Consider the following 22,498-nt stretch of genomic DNA (forward strand, 5'->3'; position numbering starts at 1 on the left):
TCAGCCAAGATGGATGCCAGAGAGAAGGATTCTGGGAGGTGGTCGGACATGTGGTGTCTCCTTTTGACCTTTCCCAAACGCTTCTGGTTGGTGGAGGGTTATTAGTTCCCTGTTCCTTACCAGGACCTCCTGTCGTAAAACAACTCATGCAAATAGTTACTATGGTGCCTGGCCGGGGTGGGTGGTTTCAATCAGTGTGCTTCCCCTAACAGGCGAAGGCAGAAAATTTGACTTCCAGTAGATGTTGTTGTTCAGTTGATAAGTCATGTCCGATTCTTTGTGACCCCATGCACTGCAGGACACCAGGCTTTCCTGTCCTTCACTATCTCCTGGAGTTTGCTCAAACTCATGTCCATTGAGTTGGTAATGCCATCCAACCACCTCATCCTCTGTCACCCCCTTTTCATTTTGTCTTCAATTTTCCTAGCATCAGGGTCTTTTCCAGTGAGCCTGCTCTTCTCATCAAGTGGCCAAAGTATTGGAGCTTCAGCACCAGTCCTTGCAAAAAATGTTCAGGGTTGATTTCCTTGAGGATTGACTGGTTTGATCTCCTTAAATACATTAGCATATGCTAAATGACACACTCACAGGTACCATGATGGTTCTGAGGCTGACCATGAAAGGCCAGGAACTAGGAAATCCCCACCTCTTCCTCCATAAATAGTTGGAATAATCCTCCCACTCTGTAGGCTATGAAATTACCCAGCCCATAAAAACTGACGATACCATATTTCAGGCTGAGCTAGCCTTTTGAGACAGGCCACGTTCTGTGGTGTTGGAGAAGACTCTTGGGAGTCCCTTGGACTGCAAGGAGATACAACCAGTCCATCCTAAAGGAAGTCAGTCCTGAATATTCATTGGAAGGACTGATGCTGAAGCTGAAGCTCCAATACTTTGGCCACCTGATGCGAAGAACTGACTCACTGGAAAAGACCCTGATGCTGGGAAAGATCGACGGCGAGAGAAGGGGACGACAGAGGATGAGATGGTTGGATGGCATCACCGACTCGATGGACATGAGTTTGAGAGTTGGTGATGGACAGGGAGGCCTGGGGTGCTGCAGTCCGTGGGGTCACACAGAATCGGACCTGACTGAGCGACTGAACTGAACCTGAACTGAACGTTCTCTCTCTCTCAGTAAACCTGCTTTCACTTCACCATGCTCGATCTTGAATTCTTTCCTGTGCAAAGCCAAGGACCCTCACTTGGTGGCCCATCCCAGGGACTCACCAAGACCTGATGGTCTTCGTGCCCTCCTGACTTTTCCTTTGATTATTAAAAATTTTTGTTGTTGTTTTTTTGTTTGTTTCAATTGTTTGTTAACAGACCAGATTACAAAAATAATTCTGGTAGATAACTTAGTTCATCCTTCTAATAAGCCTGTTGATCTGGTCTTCCTGATTATTAAAATTTAACTCACAGTTCTCCAGACAGAACCCTCTTGCCCACTGGCCTGTATTGTTCATAAGGGTCTTATATTAATAAATTTGCTTCTTACCTATCACTTTGCCTCTTGCTGACTTCCATCTGTGCCAGGACATAAAGATGGGCTTCCCAGTTGGTTCAGTGGTAAAGCATTTGCCTGCCCATGGAGGAGACATGGGTTCAGTCCCTGGGTCAGGAAGATCCCCTGGAGGAGGAAATGGCAACTCACTCCAGTCTTCTTGCTTGAAAAATCCCAGACAGAGGAGCCTGGCGGGCTACAGTCCATGCAGTCTTAGGAGTCGGACACGACTGAGCACGCCTGTGCCAAACAGAAAGTATGAGTTTCATTAAGTTGTGAAATGAGTTGTGCGGTTTTGGTTGGAAGATTACTTCAGAGTTTGAGTCCCTTCTGAGGTGTGGCTTCAAATAGAACATGGCGCCTGGCTACCTGGGAATGAACGCTGACTGCATCACTCCAGGCTGCGAGCTGGAGAAAGTTCCCCAGGCTCATGTGTGAACTGAGATAATCACAGGTGTGTGTGAGAATGTGGGTTAAATGAGATAATACCGCACAGAGCAAGATACTTAGAACAATGCCTGGCCTGGAGTCAAGGCTGGGTACGTGTTGGCTGTTATCCTTGCTTACTATGACTCACACATGGAGAAGCCAGGGGTCTGAGGAATGTATCGGGAGGGGGAAGTTTACAAACGGCCTGATGATGAAAACTCCAGGAGCTTGGAGCTCCTCCTGTTCGTTTAGTCACGGTTCTTACAGACTTGGTTACTTGGTTTCAGTAGCTGATGAGAAACAGGAGATGCCTGAAGTAGGTTCCCTAGGAGAGGCAGAAGTAACTCCCAGCGGCTCAAGGAAAATCAAAGTGCCACAAGGAACAGATGCAAGAACTACAAGAATTATAGCCGACTGGCAAACTGTGGGCCTTGAGGGTAGAGGGTGAAAGTCCTACACAACCAAAGCACACGAAAACCTCCGCTGTATTCTAGTACAGTTATCGACAACATAAAGACTGTGTTCAGAATATGGCTCACCCGTGAAGGTGGGAGTACGTTTTACGAACTTTAGAAGTAATGTTAGGTTGGACAGAACACAGGAGATTCGCAAGAGATCCAAGGGTAAACAGCGCGGTGTACCTCATCTCATTCTATAAACCTTAGGTCCAAGCTGCCTGGCCGTTGAGGTCTTGCACCTGTTTTGACCTTTTCTTTAATGGGGTTGTTTCTTGGATCTTTGAAATTTTCCTGGTGGGCTTTGAGTAGTCTGTCCCAGTTAACCTCACTTTCTTCCTGAATGGTACCACTGTACTGGTGGTATTTGATCATTTACTTCAAGACATCCTGAGATAGGCATGACTCATAATTACACTCTAGGATGAAGAGACAGTAAAGCTTAAAGGAACTAACAAGAAAAAAATACATGGCAATTATTTGTATAAAGGCAGATGTTTCATTTTTTTTTTTCTCCATATGGTTGGGATGTGGGACAGGCATAAGAAAAGGAAAACTTGGTTTCCTTTTTGAGTGAAAACTCTTAAAATTCAAACCATGGCAAGAAATACTAATTTTCTTCTGCTGGATGGAAAAGGTGTGCTTTCTGAGTTTCTACCACCCTTTCTGGCTTTCTGCCTCTGGAAAAGACCCATAAGTGGAATGCCACGGGTCACAAGAGTTACTTAGCTGAGTAAATACACATGAGTGATTGGGGGGAGAATTACAAAGTCTTCTCTAAGTAACCGAGTCAAAACTAACAATACTCAGTTGTCAGAACATCAAATGAAGCTGCCCAAGCTATCACCCTAGACACGGCCAAGTATTTTAAAGACTCACTGCTGAGGACAATATTGGATGGATGTAGTGTTGTTTTCTAGCTTATGGGAACAAGAGTGCCATAGAGGAGTAACAGGGAATGCAGTTGGGGAAGGAAATCCAGTGATTGTAGAAGGGGAATACTTGGCAAGACAAGGAATGGACTGGGGTTTCAGTTTTGTTTTGTTTTTTAAAGGATTTGGTTTTTACTGCCAACTTTATGGCTCAATTCTGATTCGAATCAGTAGGATTTGTAAGCTGTCCTTTGACTGGGGTTTGTCAGTTTGGTATGTACTGGTGGTCTTAATTCAGTGTCTGGACCAGAAAGCAAATGTTTTCATCTTGGGAATCCCCGTTACAATTGAAAATTTTCCAAGGAGACAGTAGGAGCCAGATGGGAATGCAGCATGCACTGCCCTGTTAGCCCCGAGTCTCCGGTTGGTGCCCTATTGCTTTATGCTTTCTTCTTTCATTCTGAACACAGATGAGCGCCTACTGTGTGCCCTGCCTGATGAGACTCCGGAGCACTAGATACTGGGGATTTGAAGCAGGGGTTCCCACAAGCCACATCTTTGCTTCAAGGAGCTCGCATTCAAACGGGAGGGAAAGGAATGAAAGATGTAATAATTACAGCTGCCAAATTTAGCAAATAAAAATAAAAACACCCAGTTAACCTTGAATTTCAGATGAACAATGAATTTTCAAGTATAAGTAGGTTCCACAGATGGCCTGTATTTTGTCTGGCAACTTTCAGTATAATGCCGGGGACAGATAAGTGCTGTGGGGCAAATAATTAGGAGAGCAAAGGGCTAGCGAAAGATCGAGGGGACACTTTTAGTTAGGGTGGGATGGGACGTTCCCTCTGACAAGGGGACGTGGAGCAGAGAGACACGGATGAAGTGAGGGAGGGGGCCAGGCTGGTAAACCATCCGTGGAAAGCCATCCAAGCGAACACAGCGCCGCAGAGACCCCGAGGTTCAACGCCAGGATCGCCTTACACTGAGCCCTGCATCAGTGAGCACTTAAAGACTGAAGTTAGCTGACTCGGGCTCAGTCCACGGTTCTATCAGCCACTCAAGTTGTTTAGTCGCTAAGTCGTGTCCGGCTCTTTCGAGACCCCGTGGACTGTAGCCCACCAGGCTTCTCTGTCCATGGGATTCTCCAGGCAAGAAGATGAGTGGGTTGCCATTTCCTCCTCCAGGGGAACTTCCCAACCCAGGGGTTGAACCCAAGTCTCCTGCATTGGCAGGCAGGTTCTTTACCACTGAGCCCAGAGAAGACCTCATGTCACACCCTCATCCTACGATAGGTGTATTACTGAAGTCTAAGGTGTTGGGGGGAGGGGGCGGAGGGAAGAAAAGGACAAAGAATGGGAAGGAAGTGGGATAGTATGTGGAACGCTTGCACTTGGCACCGAGAATGGAATTCAGCCTCAGAGTTCCACACACAGGGAGAGGTCCTGGGGGATCTTACGCTACTACCTTGCTCTACGTTAGAGAGCTCTGCTGGGCTCTCCCAACAGCAGGCGCTGTTAGGTGGAAGGGCTGCTTTAAATCCCATTCTGCAGGCAGAATAGTTTGGTATGAGGTGAACACCCCTATTATTTCTCCACTTGCAGGCACGCTTCACGACTGTAGCATCGGCTATCAGAAAGTGGCCAGGATAACAGATCAAGAGTGGTTTACCGAATGCTACCTAAAGAGCCAAAGCTCTAAAGCAAAGGGAAACCCACCTTGGCTTTATATTTGTTCAAGGGCTTTGGCTATTATATTCTAAGTGCTTATTCATATCCTGGGGCTTCCCCAGTGGTGCCAATGGTAAAGAATCCATCTGCCAATGCAGGAGACATAAGAGACTTGGGTTCGCTCCCTGGGTCGGGAAGATCCCATGGAGGAGGAAATGGCAACCCACTCCAGTGTTCTTGCCTGGAGAATCCCATGGACAGAGGAGCCTGGTGGACTGCAGTCCATGGGGTCACACAGAGTTACACTACTGAAATGACTTAGCAGACACACATTCGTCCCTTAGCTAGGATAGTAATCAAGAAGGGAAGTTGTTTCTTCTGTGACAAGCTTCCTAGCAGAAACAATATAAATACTTTAACACAAAAGGAACAGCTTGAGAGAAGGAAAAGGGAAACAGAGATCTTTTCTCAGATCCACCCTGTGTCCCGTGTGCCCACCCGATCATGGAGGCGTCCTCGATGGTCCTGATTTGACAGATGGCAACGCTTTCCCCTGCTTTTGTCAAGATTCTTTGGATTTCATGACCCTATGGACTGACTGTAGCCCTCCAGGCTCCTCTGTCTATGGGATTCTCCAGGCAAGAATACTGGAGTGGGTAGCCATTCCCTTCCCCAGGGGATCTTCCTGACCCAGGGATTGAACCCAGGTCTCCTGCATTGCAGGTGAATTATTATCCGTCTGAGCCATCAGGGAAGCTCAAGGATAAAGGGATCAGACCTTTTTTTTTTTTTTTTTTTTTAATGGAGATTGTTCTTACTTACTCAAATACTTTATTATTTAGCAGGTGCCAGAGAGGAAGGTTTGGTCATATTTTTGTGCCTTTTTTTCTCTTTCCTCTCTAGTCCCCTGGTACTCCAGTCTCAGACAGGAGGACTGAGATGGAAGATGAGGCTGGGTTAGGGAAACCCTGGAGGGGCAAAATCAATGAGAACCAAAATGGACTGCTGCCCGCCCCAGCCTGAACTTTGCGAACCTGCTCTGTACCTTAGCATCTACGGTTACGTGACTTTGCTGGTCTGTTAAGTAGCACTTCTTTATTCTTCCAGAGCTCTTCTGCCCCAGAAAATGGTTTGGTTGTTTCTTAGAGGAACTTCTCTAAAGACCCATGAACTCTTTTTTGTTTTTGGCTGCACTGGGTCTTCGTTGCTGTGCAAGGGCTTTTCTCTCGTTTCAAGGGCAACGGGGGGCTGCTCTCTCGTTGCGGCCCCTGGGCTTCTTGTTTCAGTGGCTCCGTGTGTCGTGGACCACAGACTCTAGGTGCGTGGACTTCAGTGGTTGTGGGGCCCGGGCCCAGCTGCTTCTCGGCATGGGGGTGTCCTCTGGTACCAGGGATGGAACTGGCATCCCCTGCAGTGCGAGGCAGATTCGAAACTCCTGGACCACCAGGGAAGCCCAGTTTTTTCTGTTTAACAGTTTAGAAACTTTGCTTTATGATATAAATTAGGTATCCAATAGTTGTTAAAGGTAATACTTTACCTTTATTAATTATTAAATACATAATTTTTAGCACCAAATCACAAGTGATTGCCAAACACCTGTTTCTAAAATGCTCTCTCCGTATCAAGAGGTTCTTTCTAAAAGCAGTCACTTCTTCTTGGTTAAAATATTATCCATTGTTTTCTTATTAGTAGTATTTTCATTTAAAGTGCAGCAAATGTATTTTCTTTTTTAAATTAATAATTGTTATTGGAATATAGTTAATTTACAATGTTCTGTCAGTTTAAGGTGTACAGCAAAATGAATCAGATATATATATATATATATATATATATACACATATATATATACACTCTTTTTTCGATTCTATTCCCATACAGGTCATTACAGAATTCCCTGTGCTATACATTATATGTCAATCACAAGCTCCCAATTACTCTCTCTCCCTCCTGCTTAATAGTATCTTTAAAGGACTAGATTAAGCTTTTTTTTTTTTTTTTTCCAGCTGAGTCATGCAACTTGTAGGATCTTAGTTTCCTGACCAGGGGTTGAACCCAAACTCTGGCAGTGAAGGTGCTGAGTCCTAACTACTGGACCACCAGGGAATTTCCATGCGTTTATTTTTATTCTATCTGCCAGATAGTGTGTTATGGACAGCATTTAATCACAAAAACCACAGCAGATTTAAATCCACTCTTTCAAAGAGGACAGTGAGTAACCTATCTGTATGAAATTCTTTGCTGTAGCATATCCAGCAAAACACGGAGCAGGAGAAAGATTTCAGTCGTCACGCCTCATCTTTTAAAGCCTAGTATTGAGTCCCTCTTGCAGGAAACTCCTTATACAACCCCCAGCCTTTAAAAATAAAATTAACCTCATGGTGATATCCTGTAACAATCTCTGAACTTTTGGCTTCAGTTTCTTGGCTGCAGTTGCTTATCTGTGAGTGATTTAGTGATGAATTTTGTGTGAAGGAATTTTTGTAATCTAATCCTAGAATTAAACATCCCTGGAGACTTAGCTGCTTCTTTAGTTGTTATTATTTAATAGTTTTTTTTTTAATCATATACTGGGACTTCCCTGATGATCCAGTGGTTAAGACTCCATGCTTCCAGTGCAGGGAGCATGGCTTTGATCCCTGCTGGCTCAGATAGTAAAGAATCCACCTGCGATGTGGGAGACCCAGGTTCGATCCCTGGGTCGGGAATATCCCCTGGAGGAGGAAATGGCGACCCACTCCAGGATTCTCGCCTGGAGACTCCCACAGACATAGGACCCTGGCAGGCTAGAAGGCATGGGGTCGCAAAGAGCCGGACACGACTGAGCACACACACAGAACACACACAGGAACTAAGATTCTGTGCGTGCCACACGGTAGGGCCCCCCCCGCCAAAATCATAGTGTTTCAATTAAAGAACTCATTTATTATTGAGAATATATCTTCTCCCCTAAACTTCTTATTTAGTGGTTCATGGAAAAAACTCAGTTTTTATAGGTGTGACATCACTGGAACAGGATCAGGCATATAACCTCAGCTGTGGCATGTTAGAAATAGCTGCTCTTCTCTTTCAGTGGTAGAGCAGGCTTCCCACACCGTGCAATTTATTCTAACACGTGTTCGCTGACATCTACAGCAATATTTTCTTAAGCATTTTCCAACTGTTTGCTGACAAATGAATGTATTTTATCTTGCAGTTATATTTTCTAGTTATTATTTTCCTATTTTAACACTTGTTGGTTTACATTTGCGTTTTCTACCTTTCTAGAAATAACCAATGTTTCCCCAGTGATGTGTGGCTTTGGGTCTTTTAACGTTAAATACACTTATCATCAAGTTTAGGAAAAATGGTAAAGTATTTGATCGTCTTTTCTCTCTAAAAGTCATTGAGAAAGAAAAGCCCTACAGGTGTTTAATCAATCTGGATGTTCTAAACACCTAATTTTTCAGTGTCTGTGTGTGATGTTGGCACTGGGGAGACGTCAGTAAGCCAAAGTGTCACTGTCCCTGACCTCACAGGTTTCTTTCTCATGGTGTGAGAGCCAGAACCTCCAGCGTCAGGCATTCCTTGGCCACCCAGTGGTTAGGACTTGGCGCTTTCCCTTCCAGGGCCCAGGTTCGGTCCCTGGCTGGGGAACTGAGATCTCACAAGCCACATGGTGTGGCCAAAAAGAAAACAAAATAAAGCAACTCAAGCATCGTGTGAAAAGGATAACTTAGGGACATGCCCGGGCCACCCATGCTGAGTTTGTATGTGTTGAGAGAGGTCGAAGAAGGCTTCTCCAGGTGAGTGATGTAAATTTAGATCTAAAGATGCATGGAAGCTAGTTATACAGACAGGACTGGGAGTGGTGGTGAGCAGTGGTCCTCAACCTTTTTCAGCACCAGGGACTGGTTTCGTGGAAGATAATTTTTCCATGGACCGGGGTAGCAGGGATGGTTTGGGGATGATTCAAGTGCATGACATCTGTTGTTTAATCTTCTGCTGCCGCTGATCTGACAGGAGGTGGTACTGGTCTGTGGCCGGGAGGTTAGGGACCCTTCGTGGAGACAGTCTTCCAGAAAGATGGAACAACATGTGACGGACTGACAGGGAGAGCCATCAGGTTTCATTCAGAGAACAAAAAGTTCTGCCAGATTGGATCTTAGAATATGAGGAGGGAGGAGCAAGGGATGTGGGCCGGCACGTGGGTTGGGTCAGGGAGAGCCTTCTGAGTCTGGATCTTATTCTAAGGATGATGGAGAGAGGTGAAAATGTTTGAGTAGATGGGTGACAAGATGGCATCGTTAGACATGTTCCTAGAGTTCTCAGTGTGGAGAATATTGGAAGTTGGTCAGGTTGGAGGCAAGAGGGTCAGTTAGGGAGCAGTTCTGAACTGAGGGGCGGAGCCGGAGGGTGAGTCCAGGTGAATGGATGTGGATAGAAGGGACTGGAATCAACAGATCCTTGCAGGTGGAACACTCAGCAATAGGGATGGAGTAGATGAGGGAGTAAGTGCCATTAGATGATGGGATCAAGGGGGAGATGGACCTGGTTTGGTTGGTGTCTGGGGCTGAGTTTCTTGGAAACAGACTCTGGATAATCTCTGGAGATCCACTTGTGAGGGAGTGAGGAAGGCTAGATTAGGCAGAAGGAGCTGATCCATAAAGCAATGGAAACTGAGGCCTGAGCCATTTTACAGGGCATTCTGGAGCTAGGATGGCCCTTTAGAAATGGCCCAAATTAAGGCAAGCCTTTGTTATCACTACATCAGCCAGATGTTGGCTGCTCCGGGGGGAGGAGTGTAATCTTGGGTGAGACAGTTCACAGGACCTGGCACAAGATGGTGCCGAGGCCTGGGACCCCACTGGGAGTGGTCAGATGTCAACGATCTCAGTAGCTAGGGGATGGAGGCTTATACTCTGAAGATGGTTTTAGACAAAGCACTACAGTATCCACTACAGTGGCAAGAGATCTTATGTTTAGCTTGGGACATGCTTATTTCTAGGTACTTGTGGGTTTATTATCCATCCTTAGTTCACAAGTAACTAGTTAATTTCAAGTATGGGATCTACAAGGCATTGGGCTAGCTGGTGGGGGTGCTGGAAGATGCAAAGATGAGGATTTGTTTAGGGACCAGTGGGATCCCTTCTCGGGTGGAAATGACCCACACGTTAGCTTCTCCTCCCGAAAGGATTAAGTCTGATTGCCTTTCCTTGTCTCAGATACTTTCTAGTTCTCCTCCTTCTCCCCCTCTCCTCTTGGACTTCGTAGAAAACAAGCCCAAACACCAGTTCCTTTCAGAAGCCCAGACATAGTGTCAAAGTTGCAAAGGGTTAGGAAACCTTATGGGGTTCTCAACAGGTCTTGTCCATTGGCCCATAGTTTCTGAAGATGACTCTTGGCTGGTATCTCAAACCCACAATTTCTTGCTCTTTTTTGATTGTCTAGAGTTAATACAACAACCCTTTCCTCGACCTTATCATCCCTCTCTTTCCTTGGGCAAGGCTGATTTTTTAGGCCTAAAGAGACAGCAGGAGATGAAGATTAGTGAATCCATCCAGGGGCCAGGAATTATGAGGTCATGGGCCTCTAAAATAATGCCCAACTTTGCATCATTAAATTCATTAAGTGACGAGTCCATTAAACTGAGGTGGCGCCAATGCCCTGGCCACTTAGGTAAATAAATCAAAATCTAAGCCCAGAAATACTTCAAGGTTACGAAACCAAAACCGATAAGGATGACCAATCTCAAACAGCCAACTATACGTTAAGCCGGAGCCAATCAAGGAATTTCCTCGCTGCACAACCTCACCCCCTCTCTCCCCAGCATTGTGAATGGAGCCCTGGCACTTCTGGTTTGGCACTGCCTTCTTGGAATAGATTTTTGTTCAGATCAACTTAAAATTTTTTTAATGCATCTCAGCTTATCTTTTCATACGAGACAGCCCCACCCCTTTCAGGTCTCCTAGTGAAAGCTTTGCAGGTATTTCCAAATGAGGTTCGGGAAAGAGGATCTGTTTATGGAATCACTAACAAATAATGAGAGGAATCCTCTCTTAGACCTCCGTTCAGTCTATTTCTGGCAGGTTGATAATAATTTAAATCTGGTTATGATTTCTTTCAAGGGTATGTTTTTTGAAATTAAAAAAAAATTCTGGTTCTATCTATTTTGTTCAACCCTTGAGGTGGATCAGCTACAGATCTTAGAATTATAATGCTCATGTTAAATAGTGTAATAATTCCTTTGAAAACAAGCCAACAGATTTAACATACGAAACTCTGTAAACACCTAGGCCTAGCTTAGTTTTGAGCTAAAAAAATGTGTAGCTCAAGTCAGGGGACTGTCAGTTTAAGGTGTGGCTTGTCAGGCCTTTTGATGGTGAGATAAAGAAAAGGCTTTTCTTTTTGTTTTCCTTCTTCTCTCCCACAGGGAACACACCTTTTGTGTGCTCTGCCCAACAAAGGGCATAGAATTCATAGAATTCAGAGGGAAAGTATGATGTATGTAGATTGACTATCTGTATGTGCCTGCAATGCCTCTTCAAACCACAAAAGGCTTTAAAAAAAGAAAAAGCTGGGATTTTGCAATTCACTGATTGGAGGAAAAACGGAGATATTAAGAGTTAGCAATAAAAACAGCACCAACAAAATCCCAAAGGATTTGGAATTCTTTTAGTTTCTATTTGGCAGAAGAATAGTATGATTTCTTTGTTTTGCCCTTTCTTTACAGCAGTCAAATAATAGATTATTTCATTCTTTACTACTATTGTTGCCCAAAGCAGAGTGGTGTCCAAGATAGCACAATAATAGAATGAACCTTTGTATTGGTTTTTTTGAAGAGAGGTAGTGTTTTTATTTTATTTTTTAAAACTTACCCTAAAATTTGTTTTTTCTGTTGTGAAATTCAGTGATTTCATAGAATTAAGATGAATAGGTGCTTTGCTTTTCACTAATGGTCTACCTGGAGAAGGGATTTCTCTGAAATTCTCTTTGTAAAAATAGAAAAAAGATAATTTACAAGAAATTATCTTTTACTTTTGGTTGGTTTAGGATTGTTTAAAAGATGCAGTGTTAACTGTTGCCGCTAGTGCAAATGATGAATTGTGCTTTCAAACAAATTTCCTCCAGCTGAGGCTTGACCAAAATGCTGGGCTTTGTAATAAAGCTCTGTTCAAAAAGTATTTGACATTATGAAGCCATGTGAGGCTGTTCTGCAAAAGAAGGCTCTTTACCATCCATAAGCAATCCAGATTTGAGTTTGGGGAGTACAGTTCTTTAAACCATTCAAACACTTTATGCTGTGCTTTCAACTCTTAGACAGAGGGAATTGGGGGAGGGGCAAGAAAGTATTTCAAGTACAAAGATTCTAAATTTAAGAAAGCTAGGATTTACTACAGCAGGTAGGGACATTATGAAATTCCATACATTGTAATTTGTGCAGTGTATAAAGATTTCATAAGCAAGGCCTTGTATCCATTTCAATGCATGTCATGTTTTCACATGCATATTAATAAAGGCCCACCTTTGAGAGAAGAAAAAAAGGCCTCCTTTCAAATGAAATCAAGCCCAAGTAAAGTTGAAACTCAACCCACAGGGTACTGGCACTGTTTTCAGGCTAAAAGAAGATGAGTTTCAATTTCATCGTCTTGTAACATTGATAAATGTGATCCAGTGGTTTGCAGAATTTGCAGATTACATAGGTCTTTCTAAACATGTGTAAATATGTATCCCAATCTATGTGCAACTCCAAACAACGTGCAGTTGGCAAAGACCAACAACTTGTCTGTGAGACAATAATTTGGTTCATTTACATGAAAAGTCTTAAATAGCAAAAATGCTCCTTCCAATTTACATCAGACAATGCCTGCATAACAGAGAACAATGGCTTCCTCGATGGAAGTTAATGCAGAGGAGAGACTCACTGAGGTTTAGGAAACAAAGGAAACTTTTAGCACACTTTGCAAATATTAACCGATATTTAAAACAAAGCACAGAAAAGCTTCCTGTGCTGCGAGTCTGCACAGCTCCTGGAGAACTACTAGTATCTTCAGAATGAGATTAAACAGGAGTGAGTCTTTTTAAGAGGTTATGGTGCCATTGTTTTCAGATCCTTCCATTTTGTCCTATTTCCAGGGTAAGCACAATGCACTTGATTTGGTACTTCCTCGCCTTAAAAAAAAAAAACAAAAAACGACCAAAAAACCTTTCAACCCAGTGCGTGTCTGTGAACCATGTAAGAACCAGAACCCAGGGCTGGATAAACAGCATACCTGATCTGGTGGTAATATATTGTCTCCATCCCGGACGTGTTAAGGATTATACACCTCTGTGGTCTTTACGCGGGGTTTATGTATGTATCTTTCTGCGTTCTGGAGGCTGTGACCACCTGCTGTAGGTTCACTATGTGCTTGTTACATTTGTACAGATCTCCCTTCTTGAATTTAAAGACCCAGCTATTACATCTTGTTTACTCAATATCATTCCCCCATTAAAAAAAAAAAAAAAAGACTACATGAACCGAACATGCCATGTTTCAATCTGGCCCCAGTGGCTTTTTCTCTGAAAAGCAAAACGTGTGTCTTTTACACCAGGGCTTTCTCCCCACCCCAGGGGGTGTCTTCCATCCTTTTGTGGCTCAGTTTAAGGCGAAAAGGGCTCCAAACCACTAACTACCTAGGAGAGAGCCCCCTTCTTCCACCTCCAGGGAGAATTTCAGATGTAATGCATCTGAAGATAGCGTGCTCTCTCCTGACTTCTCTGCCACCATTGCGAGGATCACAAAACACCAGCGCCTTGGCTTCAAGATCTTTTTGCAACCATCTTTGGCGAGGCCTTGCTTCCTTCCACTCGAGTAAGTTGCGGCTTGGGGCCGTGGAGAGGACCGGGCGAGAGGCTGCGATGTCGTTGGAGGCAGCCGCGGCCCTGCCTGCAGCCCCGCACCTCCAGCACCACGACCACCACGACCACCGGCCCTGCCCTCGGCCCCGGGCGAAGGAGCGGCGGCCGCAGACGGGCGGGTCGGCGGGGCTCGGCTGCCCTGCGCCAAGCCGGCACCGGCCGGGCGCCCGCGGGCTGCGGGGCTTCGCGTGTCGCCTCCTTCTCCCCGAGCCTCCCTGCCCCCCCCCACCGGCCGCCCCCTCCCCCTCGCCCGCGCTCCCTTTTGTTCGCTCTCCGCTCGGGCCGAGCCTCCGCCGCCGCCCCGCCGCCCGGGGCCCGCACCCCCGTCGTAGGCCCCGGCGTGGCCGCCCCGCCGCCGCCGCCGCCGCCGCCGCCGCCGCCGCGCGGCCTAGAGCGCGGCGCCCGGGGAGGCGCGCGGGGCCCGGGCCGGGCGCACGGCGAGGCCGCGGCGGCGGCGGCGGCGGGGCGGCGGCACCGGCAGCATCGGCGGCGGCACCGGCGGGCGAGGCCGCCCCGCCGCTCACGCACAGCCCGGCCGCGGCGGCGGGGATGCGACGACACGCCCGTGGCATGGAAGCAGCAGCAGCAGCAGCAGCCGCCGGCGGCGCCGCGCGGAACAAAGGTCATCCGAGCTGCGGCCCAGACGCCCGGGCTTGACCGCTGCGAGGGCCGACCCCGGGCCGGGGGTGGGTGTGCGCCCCGGGGCGCGGGGCGCGGGGCGCGCAGGGCCGCGGAGGAAGCGGGGCGCGCGCGGGCGGGCGGGCGGCTCCCCCCAGGGGGCGAGGCTGGGGCGCCGGCCCCTCGTGCCCGGGGCCTTGGCGATCGCCGGCCGGCGCGTGTGGCTCTGGTCCCTGGGCCTGATTGCCGCGGCCTGTCCCACGGCCGGCCTCGGGGACAGCCGGCCTTCGCGCCCTGCCGGCCTCCTTGGGGGGTGGGGGGTAGGGGGGCACCCGAGGCCCTGCGGGTTTGGCTAGGCCCCGCCGGTTCCGAGAGGGGGGCCACGTGAGCGCTGCCTCCTCCCCGCTCCAGCGCCCGTGGTGCGCAGCGCATTTTTTAAAAGGCCTCTGTGCCCCCTCGGTCCCCGGGTCTGCCCCCCGCACCCCCCACCCAGACATCCCTAGGCTTTTCTTTTTTTTTTTTGGCCCGAGGTGAAGGGGTTTGGGCTCCCCCCCACCCCAGGTGCTTGAAAGGAGAGAAGGTCGGAGGAGGAGGAGGAGACTGGGGGGCCCGCTGGTGGTGCTGGTGCTGGTGGTGACAGGGAGGGCGCGGAGAGAGGGCCGGGAGGAGGGGGCTGGGGGGGACAGGCGGAGAGGAGCCTGGTCAACACGCCAGCAGCACCCTGCCAGGGGGCCCAGGCCGGCTCCCGCCGCCAGCGCGGGCAGGGGGAGCAGACACACACGTAGGTGGCTCTTTCTTGGGGGGCTCGTGGTCAGCCACCAAGCCAGAGCGCACACACTTGACACCACACGTACACAAAGATCTGAGCCAGGTTGTGGGAGGTAAGTGCGGGAAGGAGCCAGGCGCGGGCCGCAGGGCTCCGCGGTGGGCTCGGGGCGGAGGCGAGGGGTGGGTCCGAGGGGCTCTGGGGTGCTGGAGAGGTGCGTCTCTCCAAGGCTGTGCGCTCGTGTGGGGTGATGGGGACGGCGGGGGGGACACACGAGGACCCTCCCCTCCTCCCCAGGACCCGAAGGGGGTCAGCCAGCCCCAGCGAGATGCCCCCCTCTGCTGCTGATTTTCAGGGACTTGTTGGCAACTCAGCGAGGGTTGCCATAGCTTTTTTATGTAGGGTGACCAGAACCGGCTGAAACTGGTTTGAGGCAGATCAGCTCCTGAACACAATGCAGTCCCTGAGCTACTACAGTGGGATAGCAGCTTCCTCCCTTCATGGCAGCCAAAAGCCGAGGCGCTGGCAGGAAGGGACCGTCCCAACACACTATGTGAACGCACACTTAGCACACAGCACGGGTACGTGACTAACGGAGCCCTAGAAGATTCTCTGTAGAGAAGATGGGGGAAAATGTGCAGGTTTGCAAGCTTGAGATGACTTGGGCTTTTCCTGCCTTTTTCTTTTGCTTAAGGGATGGACAAGGAGCTGAGATTTATGGCCCTTCCTAAAGACAAAAAATGTGCCTTGGTAGGGTGGGGACCCTGGGTTTCTGCAGTTTTGTCTCTCTCTCTCTTGCTCTGCGTTTTTAACAAAAGCAAACCCAAACGAACTGATGGATTTGTAATGGTAGTTTGTTTGTTGCTGGAGAATGCTACTTTGCATGCTTTTCTTCTCTTGCAGGGTATGTTCCGTTTTGTGCTTTTTGTTTTAGAAGCTACTAAAGGGTGTTGGGGATACGTCTGGCTGTTATGAAGGCCAAAAGGTAACACTATTGTTCTAGGAAATGAGCATAAATGCATTCCAGTGATGCTGCAAGGCATACATGCTGTCTTTTTTTTCCTTGTAGGCCTGTTGACTGGGGCTGCCTTTAACCCTTTCATATTTGCAGAGAATGCAGCCGTGTGACAGTAACTGAACACTGGTCCAAAGTCTTTCCAAAAGGTCAAGGTTCACAAGGTGAGATACGATATTCTGAGCATGAATTTAAGTATTTATTTGAAGCTCCGTTCAGACACAGACTGACGGTGGTCTGGGGCCCTGGAGATAATACTGGGCGGAGAGTGGAGAAGAAATACTCATAACCTTAGCGAAGTTTAATGGGATTAGAGGGACTTTTATGAGGGTGTTGCTATCAGGGCGAAATCAGAATGACTTCATGAAATCGCTTGTGGCTGGTCATTTAGAAGAGGCAGGCCTGAAAAGAAGCGAGTTGGAGAGAATGGTAGGCGTCAGGGCCTTGTGGAGAATGCCCTGTTTTACATAAGACTGAAGCAGTACACGTGTAGCTTTTTCTCCCCGATGATCACAGAAAAAGGGAAGGAGTTTGCCAAAAATCCAGGCGTCCTGGCCACCTTTTAGGGATTTGAGGAGTCTGAAGGTAGATTTGTTTTTTGTTCATTCATCACCTTTCTCTCTACCTCTCTCTGTGTGTGAACCTGAAAGGCTTTTCACTCCGAGTGGAGTGGTGGAATGGCTTTTATTGATCTGGGGGGCTGTGAATGGTGAGTTTGCCATTGGATTATTTGTGGCATACATTTTGATGTGGAATACTTAACGTGGTGCCAGGAGGAGACTGGGTAGTCTGGCTTCCTCTGTGCAAAGATGCTTGTTAACTCAAAGCTTTACAGCAGTGGATGGCAGACAATGTCCAGTGCCTTACAAGATGACAGTTCGATTTCAGCTGGTATTTTTATGCATCCTCCAAAACCAAGAGGCTTTTGAGGAGGAGAGTGAAGCAGGCAGTAATGCGTGGTGGCAAAGTAAGGAACAAAGGCAGTGAGAGCTTACAGGGGAACATGAAGCATTTCGCCTTGGGGTTCCTTGTGAAAAGGACTGCAACTTCCCCAGACAGGAAGCCAGCAGTACCAGAATCCAATCCAAGATGATCTCAGCTATGGATAGAGGAGCTCTGGCTTCTGGTTTGGTCCAAGTACAGTCAAGGGGAGCCCGTGGAAGGCACAATGGAAGACAACTGTCTCCCCTACTTTGTAGAGGGTATTTTGTTCCTTTTTGCGTTCAGCAGAGTAATCTTTTCAGAAATGCCGAGGATCTTAGAGGTTGTGTGCTGGTGGTTGATGGGCAGAGTCTCTGCAGTGAAGGGTGTCAAATATGCAAGGGTTTTATTGTTGAATTTTTTTTTCTCATGATTTCAGAGCATCCAGCGTGTGATGAGACGAGAAACAACAGTACATGGTTAGCTCAGAGTACCAGCTGTGGTATTTAACAGAGATAAATGTAATCTCGCACTGATAGACCAGTAAATAGCTTATGCGATGGAATAGAATTCTTTACAAATCGCTGTGTGAAAATTGGTTTTCAGTTCTGCATTTTTGCCTGCCAGAGGTTCTGTGTCTGAATGTGGCCGAAATCTGCTTGCAAAGCAGATCCCAGTCCACGTTGCATGATACGCTGTTCCTGCTTTTCCGGTGCCAGTTAAAACTCAGATGGCTAATATGACAGACCTTAATTAGCTTAATACAATAAGCTGTTTTTTTTAATAATTGAGTCCTTCACTTTTGTCTTTAGAAAGTCAGTGATTTTTATTTAACTCTAACAACTGACCCCCTGCTGCGACAGATCCTTGAAAAGGATGTTTTAAAAAAGCCCTTTTCGTAAAGCGTGGTGTGTCCCAGAATGTTCTGGTTTACTCTCTGTGGTTTTTAGCTCTGTTACTCTCCACCCCTCCCCCCCACCCCTGGCCCCTGCAAAGGCTCCTGGAAAATAGCATGTGTTTTGTACGAAGGCCTGTCTTTCCAGCTGCAGAGGGCCGTTGCAGGTCGGAGAGCTGGTTCTCCAGGGTTGCAATCAGGAGCTCGTCTCGGCCGGAGGTTTGTCTCAGGTGGCGATATCGGGCCGGGCTCTGAGCCTGTCACAGGCCCAGGACTCCCTGGAGGGGAACTGGAGTTTCCTGGGCTCAGGAATGTGAGCGCGGAGAAGCCTGAGCGTCCCCTTTCCCAGAAGGAGCCAGGCCTGGAGCAGGGAGGCACCCCTCCCCGTCGCATGCGGGCCGCACACCTGGGCCCTGGCCCGCCCAGCGGGGTTGCCTGCGGGGGGTCTCCCAGGGCCCCGGGCGGCCCCTCCAGGGAGGAATGTGCGCCTCTGGCTGGGTGGGGCAGGTCCACTGGAAAGAAAGCGTCACTGGGTGGTGACCCTTGGCTTGTTCTTGTCGTCCGCCTGCTTGGAGTCACTTTTTCCACCGTGAAGAATGTGGGGTCCGGGGTTTCTAGAACTCTCGGCCTCCTGTTTTCAGAGAACCCGTGTTCTCCCTCGTTGTGTGTTTTTGCTCTCTCTCCTCGCAAGGAGATTCCCCTACCCCCTCCCACCTTGACTCCTTTTTAAAGGAAGGAGGAAGGCTTCGGCTGACATGTGGATGGAATTTTCTGCAGATACCTTCCAGGGGATGAGTTAGAACTGGAGGATTTGTTCGGGGAGACCCCGGCCCCCGCCTTGTTTCTCCCCTTGAAATGTGTTCCCGGGCTCCGTGGTGGGGTACCGCAGTCTCCCGTTGCTTTTGAGTGACCTTTCCCGTATTCTTGGTGGGACTCCATTTAGCTGTTCGCAGCTGGAGCCGAGGTTGCCAGCGCAGGGGCTGCAGGAAGATCTGGGGATGATTCGGGGTTGATTCCCCCCCCATTCCCTTAACATCTCTTCCTCATCAGTGCCCTACAGTAGCAACACAATAATAACACACACAACTGGTAAAGGGGAAGGAAATCTGCAGCCCCGTGGAGCCGCCAGCCTTGTCCGTCCATGGGGCTTCCCAGGCGAGAATACTGGAGTGGGCTGCCATTACCTTTCTCCGGGATCTTCCTGACCCAGGGATCGAACCCGCATCTCCTGCGCTGGCAGGCAAGTGCTTTACCACTCAGCTACCAGAGGAGCCCCAAGGAAATCCATACCTTTGTGTTTATTACACAGGCGTTACCCCAAGGGATGTTGTGGGTATGGGTTCCACACCACCGCAATAAAGGGATCATGGCAATGAAGCAAGTCGCCAGAATTTTTTTTTTTGATTTTCAGTATATATAAAAGTTATGTTTGCACTGTAGTCTGTTAAGTGTGCAATAGCATTATGTCTAGAAACACTATATCAAAAATACTTTATTGCTGAAGAAGAGGTTAGCTATCATCTGATAATGCACAGTTACCACAAAACTTCAGTCTTTTTAAAAACCCGGTATCTGTGAAGGGCAATAATGCAAAGTGCAGTCAGAGGAGGTCTGCCTGTGTTTGGTGTACGATCTCTAAGTATGTCGTGGTTAAGTGGTTAACCTTTTCTTTACATGTAGTAAAAGTTACTCCGCGGTGTGCAGTCTTAGGGCTTTTGACAGTGCGTAGCACCAGTGTTTTGCCCCACCATTGCCTACAGGGACTCGTTCAATCTCCTGAAACCTTCCCACCTGCTCACCCTTTGTGGTCAGACTCTCCTCTCCATTCCCACACCACCCCCCCGGCAGCCACCGATTTGTTCTGACCTTATATTTGGTCTTTTCCAAGGAGGCCGTTGCAAATGGCTTCCTTCACTTACAAAGTGCGTTTGAAGGGCAGTCCGCATTGTTTTGTGTATCAAACTTGGTTCTCCTTTTATTGCCGAGCTGTGTAGACCTCTGTATGGATGTACCATGGTTTGTTTCTCTGTTCTTCCGTTGAAAGACACGAGGGTTGTTTCCAGTTTGTTTGTTTTTTTAAATCCTGTTCCCAGAATAAGGTGGCTATAAAAATTTGCATATGGGTTTTTGTCTGAACGTAAGTTTTTATGTCTGTTTGGTACAGACTGAGGAGTGGGATGGCTGGGTCGTGGTAAGGAGGTGAGAATTCAAAGTTAGGATGAAAGTAAATTCAGCTGGTCGTAGCTCACAAAAAGATCTGGCATTGTCAGCTGCAGTTAAGACTTCCCAAGTACACTTTTTGTAGCAAATGCTATCCGAAGACACATGAGAGATGTTCATGATAATAGACCACTCGCTAACGGGATGACAGGCTTTATAACCCAGAACGAATTGGAATTAGCCAAAAGTGGAAACAAGAAACTCCAAGTGGTAAAATAGCCTTTATTTCCCTCAGCAGTTATTCCTGATCTCTTCAGAACCGTTTGGCAGTTTAATTTTTACATTTGTCCTCAGGTTCCATAAAGCACCAGCGAGTAACAGAGTTGAAATTTTGGACAGGGGTACGAAATCCTAGCTGTGTCAAGAACTTATCGTTAATTAAAATTTGATTTCTTGACTATCAAAATATTGGTGTTATTTCAATATTTGAAGTTATTTTTCAGCTTTTATGTCTTTTAAAGAGGTGAAAACGTGTAAGTAATCTCAAAGCCATGAAGTAGGGAGATTTTAGAAGCAGATTTTTTTTTTAGCAGATAAAATAGTGTTCGAGATCAGGAAGAACAAGTGGACTGAGGTCCTAGTGATGAAGAACAAGGGAAGGGAGCCTGAGACATGGGGATCAGCATTAATTTGGGGGTTGTTTCATCCACGGAGCAGATGTGGTGTGTCTCCTAAGCCCTGGACGTTGTGCTAGGCACTGCGAGGACTGAGGGCAAAGGCATCCAGAGAGGAAAAGCTAGTGGGAAGTAGCCCACGGATGCTATGATAGGAATGCGAATGGGCCCCCGGTGCCAAATTTGCAGGGAGGAGCCCTGGACGAGGTGGCTTCTGAGCCGAGAAGGCCAGTGAGAATATGTCAGGGAGGCAGCGACTTGGAGGGCGAGCAGGCGAGCCTGTGGGACCGCGTGTGGAAAGGCCCTGGGGGAGCTGGTGTGGCAGGTGGGGCTGGGGGAGCGGGCGGGCGGGCGGGCAGGGGGGGACGCGGGCAATGGCCGGGCTTCCTAGGCCGTTCTGCACCGTCCACTCCAGGGTGTGCTTCCTTGTGGAGGCAGCAGGGCCAGAGAAAAGACTGTTCATGACAGAGGACCCAGGGCAACCCCGTGAGCATGGAATGGAGGCTCTTCGGGGTCCAGTGGGGGCCCCACGGCAGCCATCCAGGAGAGGGGAGGAGGGCTCCATCCGAGGCATTGCCATGGCGATGGAGTGGTAGGTGGTGACCGTGTCAGGGGCCTGTGTGTGTGCGCGTGCACGTGTGTGTGTGTGTGTGTGTGTGTGTGTGTGAGAGAGAGAGAGAGAGCGTGGGGAGGATGCTCTCTGAAGTTACGTGTCAGAGGTTACTTCTGGCTCTGAGATTCTGAATTCAGGAGGCAGGAAAGACTGTGGAGGTGGAGCTGCTGGTAGAATGAGTGCAGGTTCGGGTTGTGTTGCCCATGGGGTGTCCCTTGCCTTCTGGATCCGTGCGAGCTGGGGGTCACAGAACAGAGCTGATAGAGGAAAGATACGAGAAGGTATCAGTTTGGGTTGCCAGAAGATAATGGTTTATACAGTAAAAGGCAAAATACATATACGAAGGGGAGGTAGGGACTGAAGAACTTAGAGACGCGTGCTTCAGAAAGTTGGAGGGCAGCAGGGCAGACCGTGATGTCCGCAGCCTAACACCTGCAGATAGCACCGTCTGTCGTGGTGGCCTGTGCGTAGATTTAAGACTGACAACCAGGCGAGCTGAACGCTGTCACCCCCCAACCCCGCCATAGTGCAGGTCAGGAAACTCAGGCAAAGGTACTGGCCAAGGTCCGCCTGCTCAGAAGTGGGGTGCAGCCGGAACTAGAAGTCTGCTCCTCATCCCTGGGCCCTTCTGCCTTGTTGAGGGGGGACCAGGGGAAATCATGGAAGGTGCTTGGGGTTGGGAGGGTCTGTTGGAGACAGGGAAGGGGAGCAGGTGTCGTGAGAAGTCAGAGGCACAGTTCAGGGCCTTTGTCATCAGCCAGGTTTTCCTGACTTCTGTCATCACGGAGAGAGGAGTCTGTGTCTGCACCGGAGACACGTGCTGCTAGAAATAGCGTGCTGGGAAGACCTCAGCGCTTCCTTTACTAGGCACTGGGGTGAGGGACACATTGGGAGAAGGAACGAGGAGGTGTTTTTGTTTTATTTATTCTTCGAAAAGGATAAGAAAATCAGCATAAATTGAAAGTGGTGTTGAGAAAAATCTTTTGTCCTCACAAATAAACACGATTTAAGGAATTTGAATGCTCCTCT

General features: G+C 48.2%; 2 protein-coding genes across 2 annotated transcripts in view; both read left to right on the forward strand.

Annotated features, from left to right (window-relative positions):
* Window positions 1-16,349, forward strand: part of LOC122684756 (atherin-like) — a 36,573-nt gene extending 20,224 nt beyond the window's left edge. Inside the window, exons 2-3 of the mRNA XM_043889064.1 lie at window positions 13,714-14,493; window positions 16,303-16,349. Of these exons, the coding sequence (XP_043744999.1) occupies window positions 13,714-14,493; window positions 16,303-16,319 (797 nt within the window). The 3' untranslated portion in view covers window positions 16,320-16,349. The remainder of the gene's footprint in view (window positions 1-13,713; window positions 14,494-16,302) is intronic.
* The window catches only part of ZNF532 (zinc finger protein 532), a 105,940-nt gene continuing 99,769 nt past the window's right edge, over window positions 16,328-22,498 (forward strand). Inside the window, exon 1 of the mRNA XM_043889688.1 lies at window positions 16,328-16,370. The gene's annotated coding sequence lies outside the window, so the exon portion shown is untranslated. The remainder of the gene's footprint in view (window positions 16,371-22,498) is intronic.

Source organism: Cervus elaphus, chromosome 27, assembly GCF_910594005.1.
Source record: "Cervus elaphus chromosome 27, mCerEla1.1, whole genome shotgun sequence".
Lineage (NCBI taxonomy): Eukaryota > Metazoa > Chordata > Mammalia > Artiodactyla > Cervidae > Cervus > Cervus elaphus.